The sequence below is a fragment of the Hyperoodon ampullatus genome, assembly GCF_949752795.1.
Source record: "Hyperoodon ampullatus genome assembly, chromosome: 8".
In the NCBI taxonomy this organism is placed as follows: Eukaryota; Metazoa; Chordata; class Mammalia; order Artiodactyla; family Ziphiidae; genus Hyperoodon; species Hyperoodon ampullatus.
Window position 1 is genome coordinate 28,076,495 of NC_136921.1, and position 16,424 is coordinate 28,092,918.

At 35.8% G+C, this 16,424-nt stretch overlaps 1 protein-coding gene across 29 annotated transcripts in view; it reads right to left on the reverse strand.

Moving 5' to 3' along the window:
- Positions 1 to 16,424, reverse strand: part of MAP2 (microtubule associated protein 2) — a gene marked incomplete at both ends in the record, with an annotated part of 74,785 nt that overhangs the window by 42,942 nt on the left and 15,419 nt on the right. For 22 of the 29 annotated variants that reach the window (XM_079710089.1, XM_079710082.1, XM_079710088.1 and 19 more), the window contains 2 exons: positions 5,263 to 5,340; positions 8,218 to 8,331. In XM_079710089.1, coding sequence (XP_079566215.1) covers positions 5,263 to 5,340; positions 8,218 to 8,331 — 192 coding nt within the window. The remainder of the gene's footprint in view (positions 1 to 5,262; positions 5,341 to 8,217; positions 8,332 to 16,424) is intronic. The other 7 variants (XM_079710091.1, XM_079710090.1, XM_079710078.1 and 4 more) reach the window with 1 other exon arrangement.

A 16,424-nucleotide genomic window follows, 5' to 3' on the forward strand; every position in this document is an offset into this window, starting at 1 on the left:
GTTCCATGGAAGTTGTTTCTGGATGGGTGCTCAGAATTTTCTCAGCCAGGATGCTTATTATAACATGGGATAGAAGAAACCTAAAATTACATTTGATATTCTTAGTTCAACTCAGCATGATTTCTCAGCTGAGCAGACAACTGGCTGAGATGTGGCCTACAATGCTGGCTGAATCCTAAGTCCTGGGCTTGTCACAAGTCCCAACCATTCATATTTCCTCTAGTGACTTCTGAGGCTGTAGCCTCCCTATGGACACAAGTTCCTCCTAAAACTTCTAATACTTTCAACAAATTGCATGGACAATCCATTAGTGAAAATGACATATTTGCCTCTGCTTTTCAACATGTTCTGGGGAGCAGAGCAGACTACAGTTCAAAACTAAAGAATTTAAAGCTGAGAGCTGAGAGTTCAAAGGCAATACCCCGTGGATGTTTTAACCTTTTGAAGATTTTGGCTTCCTCTTTCTTGTTGCTTGTTGCTCTTTTCTGCAAGTGCCAAAATGTGAAAACAGCCCAGAGTCTTGCTTCTGATCTATAATATTTCAAAGAAACAGTACTTTCTATTCTGAAAACTTTGACTAATCAGAGAACAACAAAAACAACAAAAACTTTAAGTGCTTCAGTGGAAAAATAGCTTCTCTGTAGTATTTGTCTGGCCCTTAGCCAGGCAACGCCAAAAAGAATGTCTGGCAAAGCCCAGTCCTGTCTGGGTACTGTGAGCTGTATGCACTCCAAGTCTCTGTTTAGGACCTATGAGCCTGCAGTCCATCTACATTACAAGTCCCAGAGATGTGCCAGGCAAGTGACACTTAGAGCATCATGGCTGGCTAAGTTCAGACAGTGTACCAGTGCATGGGCTTCCAGTGATAATGCTAGAAGACAAGAGATCCTCATTTGCTACAGAACTGTGTATGGCAGGTGGTCTCAGTTCATTCCCAAATAGAGGTGGACACATAATAAATTGTAAATGAGTGAATTATAAATACATAATAATTATAAATAAATACATTATAAAAGAATGAATTATTTACATGGGAGTAGTTTGGATAAAAAGGAAATCAGTCCAGTGGCTTGTAACCAATAAACTCATTAGAAGATCACTTCACTTTCATTGTCCCACAGTAAAAGCCTAAATAACATACAACTTTAGGGATGCAGTGAGGCTGTGTTTGTAGGGAGTTAGATTTGGATTTAAATTCTGGATAAGCCACTTACTAGCCATGACATCCTGGGCAAGAGTGGAAGTGAGTATTATCTGTGTGGGTTGCTTGGAGGATTAAATGGGAAGGTATTTGAGAAAGCACCAAGTATCCTGTTCAATTCCATATACATTAGCATCTCTGTCTTCAGTATATCAGACAAGTTGTCATGTACCTTTGCTCTTTACTTTCATTTGACACATCAAAGCTAGACTTGAGAGATTTATGAAAAATGAATTCATAACAGTTTTGTTCTTTAAGGCCAGGATTGAATGTCTCCTTTTAACTATAAGGACACTTGCTTATGGAGTCTCTGCTTCTGCCACAAAATAGTCTGTTTCATTTAATAATGTGATACTTTAAAGGACAGGGTAGCCTTATGAACCTTGGACTTTTACATAAATTTCTTTGCATAATGATAATCTTTAAAAATGAAGTTTACCTGGTTTCAGTGGAAGAATACATTTTCCCTAATTGGCTTTCACACAAACCTTTTTTTTTTTTTAAAGCATTTGAAAATTTATAAAGTTTGCCACACAAAATTCAGTCTTCGTATGTCAGTGCCCTTTGGTACAAATGATAGTCACTTTTATGAGAGGCTGAGTCTCTTGGGGTATCAATGACTCAGTGATTTTGCCTGTCCTGGCATCACAGCTTCTGCCCCATGCCCTGGGGCAGCTGGCTCCACTAATATTGTTTCTTACCATCTCTAAGCCCTTTCCATTCTACAAGCTTTTGATGAGGACTCCTCAGTTGGCCCACTGTATCTGCTGCCCCAGAATGTTATGGAGGGAAACTGCTTCAAATCAGCAGTTATAATGTGGCCAAATCATTGACTCAGGAAATCATCACCCTAGGATTTGGAGCAAACCTAAGAGGGCAGAAGCATTCCTGGTTCTGTTTTCAGATGTTTCCACTGTTCGTGCACGGGCTTCCAAATTCTAACAGTTCAGTCCAAATGACAGCTATTATGGCTAGGCCAAAAAGAAAAAGGAGATTAATTTGAAAATATCATAAATAGTACAGTATTGGTTCACTGTACCTGGCTGTCCTTTCTAAACGTGCTACTAATTTAATTTTTTCATTAAAATCCCTTTGTTTCCCAGAATAAGCAAGAATTCTGGGAATTATGAATATTAAATCAGTTATAATAAATGGATATTCATAAATGACAGTAATTAACATCTTAAATTATTTTTAGTGAGAGCTTTCATGCTTTCCCTTTGGGAAAGAACAGCTTTTAAAATGTTTGATAATTAATAAAAAGTAAGTATATCCTCAAAATCATTGAATTACTCAATTTAAGAACTCTTTTACGTTTGTATAATAGGATTGAATTGTGACATTCACTGTGCCTTTAGATTAAAGTTGCTTTGAGAGTGTTTTGAGGAGGGTAAAAAATCTCCCAGATGAAAAAATCCACGTGCTTTCTTTCCACCCAGCATACTATGAGCAGTATATCAATGGAATTTTGGCTTGGTCTTTACAAACCGATTGGTTTGAATAATTGAAAAGCTGAATCCTGTCTTGCGGTTTTTCACTAATTTTTTCTGATAAAACAAAACAAATAAGTTATTATACGTACTTTAAAAGCGGTTTAAAATAAAAGAGATGGACTAGTTTGATTCCCTAGATCACATATCTTTCATATATTTAAGGTGAGAATATCTGATCTTTTAAATGAATGAGGTAGAGTTTGTAAAATACATACTTTTTTTCTATATAACTCAAAAATATGGTTATCCTTTTAAAAGCAAGTCATTAGGCCTTCGTATAGGTTAATGCTTTCGTTTGAAAAAAATAAAAAATAATAATTCAATAAAAATACAGGTTTGGTTTGAAAAATGTTAAAAATAAAATATGTTCCAATTACTTTCAGTAGGAAGTAAGTTGACATTTTCCCTAAATATACTGAAACGGCTCGAAGAAAACAATCCCGAAATGTGAAGGAACAGTTACTTTGGAAAGTGACACCTAAGTTACCAAAATGTGAAAGTGATTCTATATTTTATTTATATTTTCATTATATCCACTGTACCACCCCCCAGAAACAGACTGGGTGAATCTCGGATGGGAGGACGCTGCTGCCCTTTCGGCTCCAACTCCCATAAAAGAGTAAGAAGAAAAAATTACGTGACCTCTAGCTGACTTTGGAGTCAACATCATACCCTTCTCTGGGCTAAGAGGATTCTCTGACACTTGGAAGGTTTTAAGTACGGGTTCAGAAACATTTTCAGTGACCTGAGGGAGGCACAGCTGTCATGGAAGGCTTTCTACTGCATCCAGAGTAAAATCCAGGTCCCTGAACCAAGTCGGCTGCCGCTTACTCCCAAGCTCCTTCAGTCCTCTACCCTTTCTCACACATTAGTCATAGGACTCCTTCAGTTCCTAGAGCACTTCATGTGCTTGCCCACCTGAGAGCCCTTGCACATCCTGGACCCTCTGTCCAAAATGCCTCTTTCCTCCTTCTTTGCTTGGCCAACACCTCCTCAGGCTTTTGAGATCAGCTCCCAAGTTGTGTTTTCCCCATCCAACAAACTAAGATTACTCTTCTATCTTAAAGCTCCCTGTTCTTTTCCTTCCTAGTGCTAAGCTTATTTATTGGATATCTGTTCTCCACCAGACTGCATGCTTCTTTTAAGCAGAGATCATGTCTGTTTTGTTCACTAGTGTATACCTAGAATGTGAAGACTGCAAGAACCTTGGGCTTCATAGGTATGTGCCGAATGAACAGAAGAACATAAGGCCAAGAAGGATCTTTCAGATCTATGAATTAAAAGATCAAGTCACATTTTCAGGGAGTTAACTAATAATCAGTAGCTATAATGACACTGATTATATGCACTGCTTATAGTCCTCAAATTTTCGTTTATTCCTTAGACTAATTTAGTTTAACATTATATCAGGCAGCAAAATGAGAAAAAAAAGGCCTCAAGTTAAGAAAAAAAGATCTTGCTAAAAAAAGGTTTAAGTTTATAAATCTGTGACAAAAATAAATTATATTTATTGATAGTTTATAGTTCAGTAATTTAGAATAATCTCCATTAAGGAATTCAGAAAGTATTTTAAACAAACCTAATTACAGATTATAAAAAGACAGTGGGTCTTTTGTGACATTATTCCATTTTTAGCACAACAAAATGAGCTCTAAAAGGGAAAACAAAAGGAAAAATAAGTGAAGAAATAAATGAATAAAATGGAGAAGTATTAACATTCTGATTTTAGTATACAAAAACTAAATTATATTGAAACAAGTAAGCTTTCAATATATTTTAAAAGCTTTCTTCTGCCTTCTCCTGTAACTCTCAAATAGACAAAAGTTACCTGATCTAAGTCAGAGAACCAATAATAGTTTGCTTTTAAATAGTGCCTTTCATCTCAGATTCTAAATGAATATTCTTCAAAGGCATCTGTCTGCTTCATCACTGAGAACTGAAAAGCTGACATGGCATTGCATGTTGAGTAAATGCATTAAAAAAATTCATGGACAATAACAGGTCTCAGCAGGAAAGAAGCCATGATCTCAGTTTCCAGTTCACTACTCTCAATATCACATTCATTCACTGACTTCTTCATTTATTCATTAATATTTATTGAGAGTTTGCTACAGGCCATGCCCTGGGGAAGCCCTTGGCAATACAATAGTGAGCACAACAGAGACAGTTCCTGCCAACCCTTCCATAAAAATGTGTTGATTTCATCAATAAATGTATTTTGGTTCAGTCACTTATAAAATTAAATTGTATCTTCTCTGTCAAAACTTTCTACATGAAGTAAACTGGTTCTCTGTAGTTATATATTCTAGTTAGCAATTTAAACACAAAGTTATCTTTTCCTTTATCGAGCAGATTTTTCCTTTTTTATTTTACCATATTCATCTACTTTTGATTTTGTATAGAGAAATGATAATACATTTAATTAAAGTCTTTGTTTCTTCTTGACTATTTGAAACAGAGCTCCCAAACTGGGTCACATACTAACCCATACAGAAGTCCAGCGCTTATGGGTTGAGGTTTATTTACCCTTATTAGAAGACAAACCTCAAAGAGTCCAGCAAGCCTTACCTTCCTCCACTGTCACAGTCTGTTCTGAGGCTGGTGATGGGGGTGGAGAAGGAGGCAGATTAGCTGTCTCTTCAGCTGCTGAAGAGGAAACAAACGAAAAAATGAGATACAACAATTAATCCGATTAGGACAGTAGATGTGTAGGCAGTTCTGCTATCTGTAAAAAGGACTTTTTATTAAATTCAGGGAAAGACTCAATAGCAAGCTGCATTTGACTTATTTTTAGCCCCATTACCTGGTTCACATATTTCTGAAAGCCTAAAAAAAAGAAGAGCATTTGATATTAAAAAAAACATTTTGTCCTCTCCATAAAAATGGATTAGAGATGGCTAAAATTCTATCATTAATCCCATTAATTTGTGTCTGCTTGTTCAATTAATAAAAGATTTCATTCTGGTCCTAATTTACTAAATTCAAACCTACCCAGGCAAGCATTTTAGTTTGGATTTGGCTTGACTGATTAAAAAAATGTTAGAGCTCTCTATTGTTCATTGTGATCTGGAAACTAATCACAGTTATTTTAGGAGATGTATTTTTTAAATAACATTTTGTCCACTGATAATGTTGAAACCCATCCTCTGTATGTATTCTTAGAAAAGAAAAATGAAGCTGTCACAGCTTGAGGCAACCTTAGATAGAAACATGTACTAGTGGGAGCTGAGAAATATTCTAGCCTCGGCACTACACATGAAGAAGGACCAAAGAGAGAAAGGTTCTAAAAGATGGAATTCATTCACATTTAACTCCAACTTTTCCTCTTCAAGACCCTTACCTTCTTTATGACCACTCATATGAAGGTAAGGGATTTTAAAAGGAAATATTTATCAGTCAAGGGCAGTGGTAAAATTTATTTTAAATAAGCCCTGTGGGCTTCTAAGCCATATTTTAAAGTTTTAATTTAAAAAAAAATTATTTAATTTATTTTTGGCTGCGTTGGGTCTTCATTGCTGTGTGCAGGCTTTCTCTAGTTGAGGCAAGCGGGGGCTTCTCTTCTTTGCGGTGCACGGGCTTCTCATTGCGGTGGCTTCTCTTGTTGCGGAGCATGGGATCTAGGCACGCAGGCTTAGTAGTTGTGGCATGCGGGCTCAGTAGTTGTGGCTCGCGGGCTCTAGAGCACAGGCTCAGTAGTTGTGGCGCACGGGCTTAGTTGCTCCGCGGCATGTGGGATCTTCCCAGACCAGGGCTGGAACCCGCGTCCCCTGCATTGGCAGGTGGATTCTTAACCACTGCGCCACCAGGGAAGCCCTCAATCTTTTTTTTAAAAGGGAGATTTTTCTTTTAAAAAAGAATGAAATTTTGTCATTTGTAGCACCATGGGTGGACTTGGAGGGCATTATGCTAAGTGAAAGAAGTCGGAGAAAGACAAATGGTGTATATCACTTACACGTGGAATCTAAATAATATAGCAAACTAGTGAATGTAACAAAAAGAAGTGACTCACAGATACAGAGGACAAACTGGTGGTTACCAGTGAGGAGGGGGAAGGGGCAACATAGGGGTGAGGGTGTGGGAGCTATAAACTACTGGGTGTAAGATAGGCTCAAGGATGTATTGTACAGTTCGGGGAATATAGCCCATATTTTGTAATAACTGTAAATGAAAGGAACCTTTAAATTGTATTAAAAATTAAAAAAAAATAAAAAGGGGTTTTTGTTTTATTTGAAAGAATACAAGTAAACCACAGAAAGAAGGTTAATTTTTTAGATAAGTTTTTCCCTCTCTGTTTTAGAAGAAAATAATCCTTGATAATCAAAGAACATTTTACTGACTATAATGAGATTATTTTTAATTATTATTCTGGGAGAGGAGAAATTTTTAGTAGACAATGGAGTGCTAATCAGAAGATCAAATATTAAGGATACATTAGGGGCTTCCCTGGTGGCGCAGTGGTTGAGAGTCTGCCTGCCGATGGAGGGGACACGGGTTTGTGCCCCGGTCCGGGAAGATCCCACATGCCACGGAGCGGCTGGGCCCGTGAGCCATGGCCACTGAGCCTGCGCGTCCGGAGCCTGTGCTCCGCAACGGGAGAGGCCACAGCAGTGAGAGGCCCGCATACCGCAAAAAAAAAAAAAAAAAAAAAAAAAAAAAGGATACATTAGATTGAAAGACAGAAAAATAGATATGTACCATTTTTAGGCTTTAAAAACCATACCTTTCAATGTGTTAGTTATATGCACCTGTGAAATAAACATATATGTTGAACATAAGAGAATTTCCTTTTTTATGCACCTCTGCATGTACATACATCTACATTTAGCATCTATCTATCTATCATCTATCTATCTATCTATCTATCTATCTATCTATCTATCTATCTATCCAGAGTAGGGACAGGGAGCCTTTGGCTGAGAGTGTTTTCCTTGGTGAGCACCATTATTACCTGTTTGGCCCTGCAGGGCATTTGACTTGTGATGGAGTGAGAGGGCAAATGCTATCTCATTTTCCTTAAATGAACCAAGTGAAGACCAGTACCATATATGAGATACTATGTCACTGATGATTCTAACAATCTCTGGCTATAGGTTTTGTGTAGCCTGTTCAGGGAGACCAAAAAGAGACTGTAGTATAGACAATAATTAATGAAAACCCATAACAGGAAAAAATCATCTCTAATTAAAGCATTAGAACATTTTCCTTATGAGTAGGGGCCATGACATCAAAACGCACTGGCTTTATTTTTATAATAACTATCTCCAGTGGTCTGGAGAAGGAAAATTAAGGGCAATTTAGGGGCAAAGTCTAATTATAAGTTGACTGTCCTAAAGACTACCGAAATACCATGAGTCTGTTGAGAAAGGTGAAAATAGATCCCAGTGCATCCCAACAAAGATGTTTGATGAATGTCACAGTTAGGGATGAAGTATGAGATATGGCCTATCTTTGAATGCGAAGACTTGATTCTGTGATCAGGGTGCAGCAGACACAGCCCCTGACCTGAGGCTCTTTCTCATTTACCTAAAGGCAGAGCTGCAGGCTGATCTTTATGCTGAGCTTCTTTCTCTTGTTCACCTTTCAGAACTGCTACAGCTTCCGCCGTGACTACTTGAACTATCCTTGCAGACACCTCCTCTGTAATAAATAGTAACAAAAGAAAATAAAATGATGAGCCATCCAAAACAGGTAGCAACGAGGAAAAATAATCAAACAATATAGTCAATTAGGATTTTATTTTCACTGTCTTTCTCCCAAAGAAGTATAACAATTTATTAAATTGCAGATAAATACACACACACACCACATATAAACAAACAAACAAGAAAAAAAGTGAGAGAGAGAGAAAATAAAAGGAGTTGGCATTCTGGGAGCTAAGCAAAATTAACACAGAACTAAAGAAAAATAATTAACCTGTATGGCAGCTTAAATTTTAAAAACTTTATACAAAAAGAAACAATGTAATATTTTGTACCTAGTAAAACAAATTCTAAGAGAAGAGAGGATTCATTTTAGATTTAACTTAAAATACTGTTTTATAGTTTTCTTACAGTTTTATAGAAAAGTATATTAAAATAATCTTCTATGCTAATTTGCAGAAATACCATGATTTAAAATCGAAAGATGCTTCAAAATGTGAATTTATGATTAAACAGCACTATCTGGGATTAGTTTGAACACAAGAGATTAAGAAAAATCTGGGAAGATAAAATCTGAGTGAAATACATGGAAATGATATATCAGATGGTCTCTTTCTAAAGAGCTACTACTTTTCTAGACAGTGGATGGTTTAAAGATCTTTAAGGCCATATGATATATATTCAACCTAGTCAGTGCAATAGTTTCATTAAAAAAAAGCCAGGGTGGGAGGGAGGGTCATCATTAAAATGATCAGTCTGTGAGATGCCTGATAACTAGTTTTTGGCCTGAAATGGCATCTGCTGAACCATTAACAATGCTAACTTCATATAACCTAGTCAGAAAAAATTCAGGAAATGATGTTCCATATATCATCAACTAAAAAGGAAAGATGCCTTTTGAGATTAAAAATATTTTCTAAATTAGAAATAAATTCTACAGAATTTAACTTTTCATCATCTTTATATAAAAACATCTTCCATACTAGGAAATAAACCCACTTATAGCCTTAATAGAAACAAGTTGTCCTGGATAAGGGGATGGGTAGGGACTTGTTCTCATAATTTTAATCAAGATTTTAGAATAAATATTTCATTGAAATTATGGTTCCTGATTGGAATTTACACATTCACAAGCAGGTTGGGGGAGATCTGCCTGTTTTTACCTGGCTGGTTCATTTAGACACAGCCTCCTCTAGAAAGGCTTCATCACCCCACCCAGGATGACAGAGACCATAGTGCTTGAGAAGCAGGCTTCTGGATAAGCAATCCACTTGGACAACATTTATCTGAATTTTAAAAGCTGGATTACCTGATTGAATACATTTGCCTCTATGTGTTTAACTTCCTGATTTTTTAAATAGCCACTTGACACTATACCCTATGTATATAGTCTTAAAGGATGCACTGTAAACACTCTTATCTACAGCCAGTAGCAGTAATAGTAGGAGAAGCAGTATTTTAAAAATATTATAGTGCTCACTATGTGCCAAACACTTTGCTAAGGTGGTTGCTCTCATCATTCTAATGCATTATTTACTATTATTACTCCCATCTTTCAGATGATGAAACAGAGGACAATAGGATTAGATCATATAATCAGACATTCTTATAAATATCATAGTTAGAATACCAATTTTCAAGTAATTAGTATATTATAAAATGCCTTAAACACTAAAACTAAACTAAGCGTGATTTAATATATTTTTAAAATTATCTATTTTGTTTATTTTTATTTTTGGCTGTGTTGAGTCTTCATTGCTGCGCATGGGTTTTCTCTAGTTGCAGCGAGCAGGGGCTACTCTTCGTTGCGGTGCGCGGGCTTCTCATTGAGGTGGCTTCTCTTGTTGCAGAGCACGGGCTCTAGGTGCGCGGGCTTCAGCAGTTGCGGCTCGTGAGCTCAGTAGTTGTGTCTCGCGGGCTCTAGAGCACAGGCTCCGTAATTGTGGCACACGGGCTTAGTTGTTCCGCAGCATGTGGGATCTTCCCGGACCAGGGCACAAACCCGTGTCCCCGGCATTGGCAGGCAGATTCTTAACCACTGCACCACCAGGAAAGCCCTGATTTAATATTTTTTTATGTTCGAAGTATAATTTTAAGAAGCTGGAGTCCTAATTTAAATTTCAAGTATCCAAAGAGCAAGTATAGATAGGCTACTTAAAATTATTTCTGAAAAAGCTTTAATTTCTAAGCAAGGCTCCAGCAAATTCATTTCATACATTTATATACCAAGTATTTTTCATAAAGCAATTTTTTAGACAATACACTTTGCACTCAATTTAGTTTCAACAAGGAAGGATCTTTTTTCTTTACTATTGCAAACATGTACAGAATAATTACAATATCAAACAGTATTGATACAATTCATCCTTATAAGGATGTTTTAAACTATACAATTTAATTCATAGCATCACATAATTTTAGAGCTAAAAGAGCTCTGAGAGAAGATTTTGTCTAAATCCTCTCATTTTGCAGATGAGGAAACAAAGGCTGGGTATACTGATGAGATTTGCTCAAGTTCAGACAGCTGATAGAGGTAAACAGACTAGAACACAGGTTTCCTATTATGATGTTTTTTCTCTTAAATAGACGAACAGAAGGACTAATGGAGAAGCAACCAGAAAATTCTCTAGCAGTCATGTGAATGGCTAATGGAAATATATGAACTTTAAAGGTATGAACCAAGGAAACATTCTCTCAGACCTGCTTGTCTATTCATCTATCTAATGTACACTATTACCATTCCTGATTATATTTTGAGACTATGTAACAAGTGATTGACCATGATTGAGTAATTACCTATCTATCTATCTATTTATCTATCTAATCATCTACCTATCTACCTATATATCTTGTAGACCATGTTAGATACTGTAATAGATAATTTAACTCAAGAAGATGAATACTTTATTTCTGAGACAGTACTATTTTATTAGAATTTTTGTTCTATTTTAGTGTTTGAGCAGAAATTTTCATAGTTGTTCCAGGTAAATAAATGACAATAACAATCATCAAAGCATTGTAAGGAATACTAACTGCTGTGCTATTGGGGGGGGGGGGCAGAAGAGGAGGAAGGGCTGTGTGTTTTCGTGAAGCCAGGCTGTTGGGGAGGGTTTCTCTGAAAAATCCCTGAAAGGCTAGTCTCCCAAAGTGACATTTTCAATGGGAAAGAATACCGCAAAAAGGGCTACAGAAAGTTAAATCCACTTTGAGACACCTCTTTGTTGTTTACACTGCTTAATAATATTGCAAAAAGAATTATTGCATGTTTTGCGAATTGCCACTTGCATATATTAATTTTCAATGCAATTCAGAACTTTAAAAATCAAGAGTGATTTTTAGCACTTCTAACATCCAGGTGTTTTATGGAAAACTGGATATAATGGAGAGGTGGAGCAAGAATTGCAGAAAATGGGACATATATAGAACCCATGCGTCTTCTGGATCATTCCTGCATCTCCTTGTTGGCATGTATGCAAAATTTAGTATCTCTCTATGGCATATAGTAAATACATCTTGCATGGAATTGTGTCAGTACACAAGCCTTATCTCCACTACTATGTAAAGTTTCCCAAGTCAAGGACTTTCTCTCTGTCATTGCTGCAATTCTCGAAGCTTCTCTCATTGAACTTGACCCAGATTGAATGCTTAATACAAGTTTTTGAAAGGATGAAAAATTAACATGAAAGGCTTATGATGCTTACACAAATTCAGAAATAATCTGTGCTTGTTACTATATTTACTAACTTAACTCCCCCAATTTATATCATTTATTGTATTCTTGTTTAAGTTTTTGATGCATTTTAGAATACTACTTCTTAAATGGGTGTTCCAAATTCTTCTGTACCTACTGAAGAATTTTCCAGGATCTAAGAGTAGTTTACATAAATTAAATTTGTTTAAATTGGGAAAATAATCCAATAAAAATAAGTATTACTAGTTTATGTGAACAAATTACAACTGAGCTATACTACATTATTCCAGTCTTTTTGTTTGAGATTGTATTTAGAATAATTTTGAAACCATGGAGAATTAGTTTATATGCTGTTGGCTAATGAGAACAGAGGTGAACTTAATAAAGAATGCATTAGCATGAGGTGTAGGCCAAATGACATCATTAGGCACTGTACAGACTTTCAAAATATTCTAAACAGAGATAAGTAAAGGGAAAATTGAATCATTACTTATCTCCAGTCAGTATAGACACGTCCAACCTAAATAAAATGCACTGTATCAGCTGGTACCACCTATTTTGTGAGTGATAATTTAGTCTTAGCAAAACAATATTATTTTTTTAGATGGGAAGAGGCAGGACATTTGAATTTTATTGGTTTTGTTGTTTCAGAGAACATTAATTTATAAATGTGTTTGAGTTTCATAGTTGAATAAGCTGATTTTGTATTTGTATGTATTTAATCAAAACTAGTAAGAAAATAATTTAGCCCATTCTTGGGATAATTGATCATTTTTTTCTTTAAAAGAATTTAACAGATTATAAGAAATGTTACTTTAGAATAATCAAACGGGCTGTATGGGAGTCAAGTTCATGACATGTTATCTTCCGTTTGGGGGAAAAATAATACTGTTAAAACTTTAAAAATAGAAAAATAACTATTTTTTAATATTAATTTCATAGTGTATTTAGGAAAACATGAGTATAGGATTGCTCTGGGTGTCTCAATTGGTCCAGTCAATTCAAAAATCTTCCTCTAAGAAAGGGCTGTCATCAGTGCAGAGATGGTAGCTCCCCCCACGGAGGATGGCCTTTTTGCAATGGAGGCCTAATCAGCAGATCTCCTGAGTGAGGCTCACCATTATAGCCCGGCTCCTGGAACAGGAGCAAATTCACTCAGGGTTCAGGTAAAGTTCAGGGAAGATTAATGGTAAACGTGTCAAACATATACAAAAGATAAAGGAAGGCAGTCACAAAATCAGACCTATAAAAATGATAACATAAGAGTTACAATGTGTGTGTGATTATATATGTATATATATGTACTTAATTTTATAATTATATATATAATTTCTTTATTCATTCTACAAGTATTTATTAAACGCCTCCATCCATCCTCCCATCCATCCATACACCCATCTATCGTATCTTTCTATCTAGGGGATTACTGTCATTTATAGTGTGCATTAGACAAAGTCACGTGGACTTTAATTCAGAGAAATGTGGGTATAAACTCTAGCATTACTACTTTCTAGTTACTTCATCCTAGGAATTTTACTCAAACTCACTGAGTTTCAATTCTTCAATCAAAAAATGGAAATGATAATAGTACCCATCTCACAGGTTTTTGTGAGGAACTCAATTACAAAAATATATAACAGGCCTGGCACATCAAGGAACTCAAATAAAAAGAAGATCTCCCACTAGTTCTTTACCAAGATGTTTTCATTTTCTCTCAGCTATATATTGTTCTGAGTCTTCTACCTTTATATTTCTACTTTAAAGAAAGAGCAACAGTGATATGCCCTAAGGGTCCAGCCCAACTAGGCTATCATTATGATGAATATCAGATAATATGGTTAGTCTGCAATCATCTATGTTGATGGCTAAGGGCAGATTTTTGTTTTTTTCTAGACAGAGCTAGAGGGATGTTATTATTTATTCTCTGGCTTTATACCCACTTCTTTGGCTGTGTAGGTTCTGGTCTACCATCTGCTCCAGATTCCAGCCAGTAAGTCCCAATTTAGGACTGTCTTCTAGACAGCATTCTTAAAGGCATGATAACCCCTATCTACTGCTGAGGACAATTAGCAACATGAAACATTCTTTTTGTAATTAAGAGATTAGACATTTTAATTTTTCATTGCTCACTTGTTCTACCTCCTTATTGCCTTTCCTAATTTCTAGTCTAATTCTTTGTTATTTTTTCTTCCAAACATTATACGTATAAAATTTTGAATAGAACTTAGCTGTTCAGAAGATTAAAGATGAATACAGATTATGCATAGATTGAAAAAGTACTATTCATTATACTTCATTGAAAGTTAGCATTGATCTTCACAGCTGTAAACATGACACATCTTACTGTAATCTGAAATTCTGAAAGGCTCGGTTATGTTTCTTTTGAACGTCTAAAATTTTCTGGAAGTGGACATTTTTAGTCTATGTTAGAAATTGTCTTAGTTAAGGAGCTTGTATAATATGTGTTTTATTCTCTCTTTTGTTAATGTCAAGGATTTCGAATTTCAGTGAAAACCTTACAACCAGTATTTGAGTATTAACTTGGTGTTACTTTATTAGCAGTGTCATTATGGTAATGAGACAGTTTTTATAAATAATACAAAAATGTCTCATGATGTGGCTGTAAAGTCCCATCATGCCTAAGCAAATGAATAACTTGGAATTGATCTGATAAATGATCTCGCTGTAAATCAGTTGGAATAAAAACAATAAAAGCCTCATTTTTTAAAAACAAATTCATCTTATAACCTCTAAGTAATGTTATTGATTATCAGCTGATATAAAACAAGGGATTTAAAGACACAGCACAGGGAATAGAGCAACAGGTGATATCATATCATCACTATATAGATAAACAGCTACAGGTAAAAAGTGAAGTCTGTCTTGTAAATGTATTCTGGATAACAGATATGGGGTCAGTATTCACAAGAGGATCAAAGCAGTCCTCAGTAGACTGAATTGAATTCTGGAAAGAAGAATGTTTTTTCTTGTTGTTGGATAAATATATTGGTGTTAACATATACACCAATAGGAGTAAATAGATGTAAGAAACTAATTGAGGGACTTCCCTGTTGACTCAGTGGTTAAGAATCCCCTGCATCGGATTCGAGCCCTGGTCCGGGAAGATCCCACGTGCTGCTAAGCGACTAAGCCCGTTCGCCACAATTACTGAGCCTGCACTGTAGAGTCCGTGAGCCACAAATACTGAGCCCGCGCGCCTAGAGCTTGTGCTCCGCAACAACAGAAGCCACCGCAATGAGAAGCCTGCGCACTGCAACGAAGAGTAGCCCCGGCTCGCTGCAACTAGAGAAAGTCCAACGAAGACCCAATGCAGCCAAAAATAAATAAATAAATTTATTAAAAAAAAGAAGCAACTAATTGAGACATGCTCTCATCCACAGAAACCTACTTGATAATACCTCAAAGATATGATGCTAAGATACTTACATTATCATAAATAATGAATGAGCATCATACTGCAATACAAGGTTATTAAACAAGTTGCTACACTAGGCACTTTTATTTCCTGTCAATATTATTTAATCCACACAGTAACACATTTTCCAGGTTGGAAAACTGGCAAAATAATGGATAAAGGCAATTTACTGTCTCATTTGAATATCACTTTGATTTACGTCAGTGCAGTACTAATATTTTATATCATAGTAGAATCTGGTGTCAGAAAATCTGGAATAAAATTCTCTCTTTATCTCTTACCATCTGCAAGTAAGTGACAATCTCTCTAACCCTCAGTTTCCCTATCTGTGAAGGGGAATAGAAGTGATATTCATCTTTTGGTATGTTGTGACAATTAAATGAAATTTATATATCAAGTGCTTATTTAAATTACATATTACTGTTTTAATCACTTTTACAGTCTTGTTATCACCAAGTCTACTATCATCATTTGATTGCAAAATGTAGGTAAAGACCTGAGAGTTTTTGTTATACATTAGGACGATTCTCTCATTTTTCCCAGTGAGTACCTTCTTGCCTGAATTTTGGGTCACTATCTAACAGACTCTATCAGGCTCCTGCCACTTATTATTTAAACTAAAATGTTAAAGTAAATTTTACTCTACCCTTGTACCATACTATTCAGCATTTACAGTTGGGTTGCAGCCCTCTGTTTTCTTCCATGATGCTGATTCATGCTACACCACTCCTATGCTCTGCTGGTCACATTATTTTATCATGTCAAATTTTGTTGCCAGTCTCAGAACCAGTTTTTAGCACCTATTTTAAATTTAGTTATTTTGTTATATTAATCTATCAATATTGTTTCATTGATTTATAATAAAAACAATGGAGTTGAAAGTTTCTAAGTGGTCCTGAGAATTCCAACTTTGTCCTGAGCAACACAGGACATTGTTGGTATGCACAGAAGTCTGATTTTGAAT